At 47.3% G+C, this 7,106-nt stretch overlaps 1 protein-coding gene across 1 annotated transcript in view; it reads right to left on the reverse strand.

Annotated features, from left to right (window-relative positions):
• ZGRF1 (zinc finger GRF-type containing 1) overlaps nucleotides 1-7,106 on the reverse strand; it is a 53,778-nt gene that overhangs the window by 22,620 nt on the left and 24,052 nt on the right. The window contains exons 7-11 of the mRNA XM_023520861.1: nucleotides 5,154-5,821; nucleotides 4,348-4,486; nucleotides 3,698-3,882; nucleotides 2,291-2,487; nucleotides 1,093-1,232 (exon numbers count right to left, since the gene is read on the reverse strand). Of these exons, the coding sequence (XP_023376629.1) occupies nucleotides 1,093-1,232; nucleotides 2,291-2,487; nucleotides 3,698-3,882; nucleotides 4,348-4,486; nucleotides 5,154-5,821 (1,329 nt within the window). The remainder of the gene's footprint in view (nucleotides 1-1,092; nucleotides 1,233-2,290; nucleotides 2,488-3,697; nucleotides 3,883-4,347; nucleotides 4,487-5,153; nucleotides 5,822-7,106) is intronic.

Raw genomic sequence — 7,106 nt, forward strand, 5'->3', positions numbered from 1 at the left:
GCGAACAACACAACAGTACAACGGGTGAGAAGCGTGACTGGCAGACGGGAAGAGCTGTCACCATCCACGGCGAGCGGACGCAGAGCACAAGGGCCGCTGCCGCCCGTCGCTGGCCGCCCCGGCGTGCCCGCTGCAGAAGCCGGTCTGGCGCGGCACCGTTTCCGCTCCCAGGATTACGGCGAGAAGACGCTGGCACACCTACAGGCGGGGCGGAATACTCGCGGCGCACGGCTCACGACGGCAAAGCTGGGACCCAGAACAGCCACGCCGGAGAGCGGACGAACGGCCGCGGCACCGTCACAAAGCAAAACACACAGCGGCCGAACGAGAGTCCAGTGTCGACAACACGCACACATTGCAGCAATGCGTGGTGAGTGGAAAAGATAAATCACACAAGGTTACGTACAGAGTCCCGTCATTCCAATAACGTTGAATAAACCAAACATTTGCAATGAGCTCTGTGGGGATTTGTTTATGTAAACCGACTACAAAAAATGATGAGCACGCGGGTCACACTGCTGACGACCCTGGGTCAGGGGACACCACAGGGCAGGCAGCGGGTCGCTTCATGTTACACGTAGGTCGCGGTAAAGGTGCCAGATTTTGCTTTGGTTTGTGGATTCGCAGACACCGATAGTATTGAAAACAACTAAGTAAATAACTAAAGAGAGCCAGGTGAGGGCCATGACAAGAGCAGGTCACGACACCGAAGATAACGATTCACCCAATTTAGGGCATCTAAGGCCTTAGAAAAAATGGTTATGGATTTTACTTCCAAATACACAAAATTCGGGGTCCAGTGTTGTCAAATTGTGCAGACTATGACAGAAGTATTAATAAACTCATTACATTTTCAGTTTATTTCTGCTATTAGGTCAGAGTAGTCGAATCAATATGCTTATTTATATGATGCCGATAACTTAGCGTGACTTTTTAAACAAAATTAAACAGTTTTGGTAGCCTTTAATAGATTTTTAAAAACTAAAAATTTAAAATATGCATTTAGGAATGGTCTAATTTATTCTATAATAATTCAAACTATATCCCACATTACTTTGTATTAGCACAAAGCACACAGAGCTGCCCACTGACCTTTGCTGTAAGTTGAAGAACTTTCCTTCCGACTCAGCTTAAGATAAAGTTTGCTTTTAGGTTCATTATAAAACTCAGGATTTACGGTCCTAAACTTCTTTAGTTTGCCATACTGTTTTCTTTGAAAATCAAATCCTTTCCTGCAATATGAGTAAAAAACAAAAGTGAATTTGAATGATTTGAATGTAAAGGTACCAATTTTTTTTTAAATGTTGTATAATTGACATGTAACATTCTATTAGTGTCAGGTGTTGCAAGACGATTTGCCAGGACGAGTCTAGCTAACGTCCATCACCACATAGTTATTTTTTTCTTGTGAGAACTTTTAAGATTTACTCTCGACAGCTTTTAAATACACAAACAGTATTAAGTAAGGTCACCACACTACACATCACATCCCAAGGACTTATTTTATCACTAAGAGTTTGAAGGTATAAATATTTTTTTAAATCTTTAACACACAATATGAAAAGAAGAGAACCAGGGTGTGTGTATGTTCACATACTTTCATATATATGTGTACACACACACACACACACACACACACACACACTAAAAATACACTGTGTCATCATTATAGGAAGAAACAGCCATCCTCAGTCATCACTAGTTTTAAGAGCCTGAGACAGAAAAAGTACTTGAAACCTTGGCTGCTGAGGCTGTGAGATGGGAATAATAAACCGGCCCCGTGAGCCCCCCGTCTCACAGGCCATCACGAAGACCAAAGTGCCAAGAAGAGCGCCTGGCACACAGCTCCCAGAACTTGATCTTGTTAAATCATCACGGAAACGCTCATTCTACTTGCTCTTTGGGTTCATCCCACTTTTTAAAGACCGGTCTCCAGGGAGCAGCACTCTGCCACCCTGTGAAGCCCGTGGCCCGGGCTTGGGGGTGACCTGGGCCTGTCGCGCTGCACAGTAAAACCTGCCCCCGTGGTGTGCTGCGAGGGCTTCCCTTCACGACGACGTGGAGGCGTGGCTGGGAGCGCACACTCCCTGGTGGCGCAGGCGCTCGCTGCTCGATGCACAGAGCGGGCCGAAAACAGCGTAGGGAACTGTCTCCATTTCAGAGCAAAACTGAGGTCCTCTACCTTCGAGACACTTTTCCCATCTCAACTGCTTTTAAAACTGACGATAATTCTGTGAGGTTACTAATTTCTGGTATAACTAGAGGCAGTTACTTGCAGCGTGACACACACCTCACCAGAAGCTGACACTCCTCGTAGAAGGGTATTTTCTGACTCCTTAGGTACAAGCCGATGCTCTTCACATCACTCAACACCGTGCGGGAGGCAGATGCCTCCCGCGTCGAGTGTCCTGGGGTCGCTTCCTCAAGCCACTTGAAGAACTTACATTGGTCAGCTTTGGGTGCATGGCAGGTGTAAAAAAGACGGCCCTAGGGGGAGAAGGTATTAAAATTTAGTGAGAACAATAATGTTTTTATTTTCACTGTGTTTGTACTGGGTTTGTCAGGACTTTTATAAAGGTTGATGGCATTAATGTACTCTAATAAATTAGTCACTATGCAACTTAATCTTTTCATTAATTTAAACAATAAAATTTAAAATCATCATTTGCTTTCTCCTTATCAAAAAATTACACTATTCTGAAAATACTAGCCAATTTGAAAACTAAAATTCACTTGTTTTCTGGTTTGAAATGATCACTACAGACAGCCTGGGCGCTACTGCCCAGTGACAACTGCCAGGGCAGCCCACGTGCTCCTTCCCGGCCCCTCTCTCACGCGCACGGGCGCACACACATGCATGAGCCCGCACACGAGACACGGGCACACACACGAGACACGGGCGCATGCACGAGACACGGGCCCGTGCACGAGACACAGGCGCACACACGAGACACGGGCGCACGCACGAGACACGGGCCCGCGCAGGAGACACCTAATTTTTTAAATAAAACTCAGATAACAAACACACTTTCTGCTCTGTAACCTAACCTTTGTACCTAACTGTATGACACCCATGTCATCAAGTAATCTTGAACAAGGAGTTTTAGTGGCTCTATTATATTTTATTCCATGGTCCTAATATTACTTATGAACTCTTGTAGTTGATAACTGAATTTAAATCTAAGCTTACACACCCAGCTAACGATGACATGGGATACGCAAACAAGGGAGGAAAACTGTCATTACGACTGAGAGCAGGTCTTACGAGGACAAACCATCAGCCAACGCACAAACGTTTCACTGACTTCTGCCACTGTAACATGTATCCAGCAATAGAAATTTGACCAGGACACTTTCTGAGCCTCGTCCCAGGGGCACAGAGCCGACAGCGGGGTGCCGCTCGCCCTGGCAGGTCACCCTTTCTCCAGCTGCAGCCCCCCAGGAAACGCCGGCCGTCCCTCCACCCACTAGTGCAGCAAGCCCCTGAGAGGCTTCGAGGCAGCTCTTATTCCATGGGTGCCCCTGAGCACAGGCGTCTCTCCAGGGACCGCACTGAGAGCCTAAGTCACCAGAGCCTCGGAGAGAGGGCCCCGTCAAGACCAGCTTGGAACTGAGCTGGTCACGAAGCCACAGGCACCCGGACCTCTCGCGACAGGAGTCCGCAGTGGGGTGATGGCAGGGGAGGGGACAACGAGACCTTATTCGGACCCTCCTTTTTAACCATGACGAGTTTCGCAGGCTGACGGTGATGACAGGACGGCACGTTATTTTCCACATCTTCCAGTTTCTCTCCCTTTGACGACGTGTAAAATGATATGTCGACTTTTGCAAGAGCTTCATGCAACCTTTGTGCCAGCCCAAACAGCAATATATTTAGATGTTCTACGGAAAAAGAAACAGATGAAAATTAAATCCAGAACAACTTTGTGTTTGTGTGACACGTGTGCTGTTTGTTAGCTAAATTTGAAAACAGTGTTTTAACATAGTAAATGATAACCTAATACTAATATCCACGTTTTAAAGGCAACATTTCCCCTTGTACAACAAACTAATCGTGCATCATACATTTCCTACTTAACAAAACCAAATGTAACACTTCTAGTTAAAAAAACACAACTATGACTTGAGAAAGGTAACACAGCCATTTCCTACTTTTAAAGCTCAATTTTCACCTGAATTTAGAATATAAGTTACTCTCAAAAACTGGAATAAACATAGAGAATAACAAATCCCAAGCAGAGAATTTATTATAAGAATTCACGATAGAAGATATCACATTTTCTCACAGTTTACTACTGACATTATGCAGCAATCGACTGTAATAAAGTACGAAGGTGGCCAGCAAACCTATGAGGCAGGACGCAAAGAGCCGCTTGTAATGGGCAGGAGACTGAAAGACAGCTGGAATGCACGTCTGCCGCCGGGGGAGGCGAGCGGACTTCACCTTCTGCCCGCTCGGGAAGCACAGCTCAGAGTCACTTATCTCCTGAAATGGAATAACTCAAGTTACTACCACAACTACGAAAAAAACCCAAACGCTGTTTACTTATAAGTAAACTATTTTCTAGAGATGTTTAAGAAAATAAACAATTAAGCAAAATTTCCAGAATCCTTGAAAATGATTTTCCATTTTAAATGAGAAACCAGCATAGCAAGAACGGCTATGCGTAGCACTCCTGATGATACAGAAGACTCACTTCTTGTCTGCCTTGAACAAGTTTTTAAGTGCTTTCTGCCAGGAAAAGCTCACCTGATGTGAATGGATCATTATGTCTATTTCTAATTACAGCCGTAATAAGAACTGCTCACAGCCACCGTGTGACACGACGCCATGCTCCCCTCACAACCAGCGAAACCGAGCTGACAGCCAACACGAGAACACTCGCACAATGGAAGTGCTGGCAGACACAGCCAGCAACAGCCGAGAGCCTGCTCTGTGCCAAACACGGCCCCGGACACTTTCAAACACCTGATTTCACCGACACTCGCAACAGCTAGGAAAGATTAAGTCACAGAGGTGACTGTAGCTAAGTTACAGAAAACTAAACAAACCAAAAGCCACTGGCTCCGAGAGTGAAATCACTGGTCTTCTGTGGAATTCCAGACAGTAACTGCTGGAACAAGCTCGCGGACACGCTGCCGGGCTTCCTCACCTGTGAGCGCCCCGTCGCAGCGTGCTCACGGCAGGCAGGCCCGCCCGGCTCCGTCTGAGTTTCCTCGGTCCTGGAAGTCTGCTTTAAATTCAGAGAAGGTGCTTTCCCTCCGCTCACCCAGTCGTGACTGACGCCCTGCTGCTGCTGACGGAGCATGCCTCGTATCATCCGCACGTGCACGGCATCCAAAGAGCGTCCCCTCACGGCGTCGCTCTGCCTTTCACCCATGTCACCAAAACACCCGCCCGAGACAGACTCGGCGAAGAAGCCACCTGTGACTTCCGTGTCCAGTCTGCTCCGTTTTGGCAGGTTGCACTGGGGTGTGTTTTGATATTTCAGCCACTTGCTCTGAGCAGACATGTTTCTGAGAAGTGAGTCGCCCCCTGGTGTCACTGCCCTGCAACCCTTAAACGAAGAAGCTTCTCTTTGGCCCTCAGGCCCAAGGCCGAAAGGAAGAGTCACTGAGTCTTCACACAGGTTGAATACGGGAGAACCCGAGGACTCTGGCCTGTCACAGCCGGTCACATGGGACTGAGGATCCAGGTCAGGGGGCCCATCAGCAGGTGGCAACGTGACAAGCGGAACGCGCATGCTACTTTCTAGCATGCTACTTTCTAACGGGAGCCTTTGAAAGTCCTTATTCTCCAGAGAGCTGAATTTTTTCATTACTGGAAAAAAAAACACCAATTAAAAAAATATGTTAAGGTCATACCTAGGCTCCAGAGAAGTGGGTATCTATACAAAAAAGTATCAACTGGCTTTGAAAAAAAAAAAAATCACATAATTTCATTTCCTTTTTTAAAATTAAAAAAAATTAATGGTTTTAGTCTCAAAAAAACATAAACCTTTCAAAGTTTAACTAATAGACTCTGAAACTCCTCTAAAGTCGATGAATTTGACACCATCCCTTCCTTATCCCTCAGCCACCGACCCCCATCGCCACACCATGTGACACGGCACCTAGGTGTTCAGGGCACTTCCAGCCATGGCGCGTCGCTCTCGGCGTGCAGGTGGGACCGCCAAGGCCAAGGGGGGACCCGAGCACCGACCGGCGGGCAGGAGGAGCACCCTCAAGTTCTCGTTCTCAACTTCACGTCCTTCCCCAGAGAACCAAGTTCATGGTGCGTTTATCTGACTGTGACTGTAATGTCCTCCAAGTTTTTATGACACTCACGAATTAATGTATCAACCTTCAGGGTAAAAAAGACATTTAGCTTTTTTTTTTTTTTTAATCTATTGGTACATGATAAGAGTTCAGTTCTGGCCAACTCGTGTTTTGGCTGTGTTAGTAATAGAATATTCCTGAAAAAGCAAAAAGCAACAACAAATATTTGTTGAATAAATCAATGAATGGCTAATACTGCCTGGGACTACATAGGCTGAAAGTTTTTGTCTGACAATGCTGCGGTTTCCCATTTCAGAACAATGTGCCTTCTTGAAGCAGTTTCTGTTCTGCTGGGTATAAACTCCGGCGATCGCCTGGGAAGCTAGCAGAGCAGCAGGCAAGCCAGGGACACCCTTTTATAAAGTGTTAGGCTGTGGTCCTAACGGCCCATCGAGCGACACCGACAGAGAAGTTAAAACCTCATCACAGAGTAAGGGTGCCGGGCATGGCTATGGCAGCCATCGGGTCCCCTGGGGTCACGCCTGTTTTTGACACGGACCCTCCCCTGCCTTGCTCCTCTACAGAGCACACCCGCGGGCTCTGCCCGACCACCCGTCCACGTGACAAAGCTCTTCACATCCGCCACCCAGGACAGGGTAACCGCCAGCAACGTCACCCCTCACCCCACACAGCTTCAGAATCGGGGCGCTGCACGGGTGAGATGGGCAGAAAAGAGAGATGACGAGTTAGCGGAAGGGACCCCACAGGACGTATGACACTTATCAAGCAGGGAGTGACCGTGGGGAGTCTACGCACAGGAAACGAGGGGCCTAGGCGTGTGGCCGGGG

Source organism: Pteropus vampyrus, unplaced genomic scaffold (genome assembly GCF_000151845.1).
Source record: "Pteropus vampyrus isolate Shadow unplaced genomic scaffold, Pvam_2.0 Scaffold282, whole genome shotgun sequence".
NCBI classification, from domain to species: domain Eukaryota; kingdom Metazoa; phylum Chordata; class Mammalia; order Chiroptera; family Pteropodidae; genus Pteropus; species Pteropus vampyrus.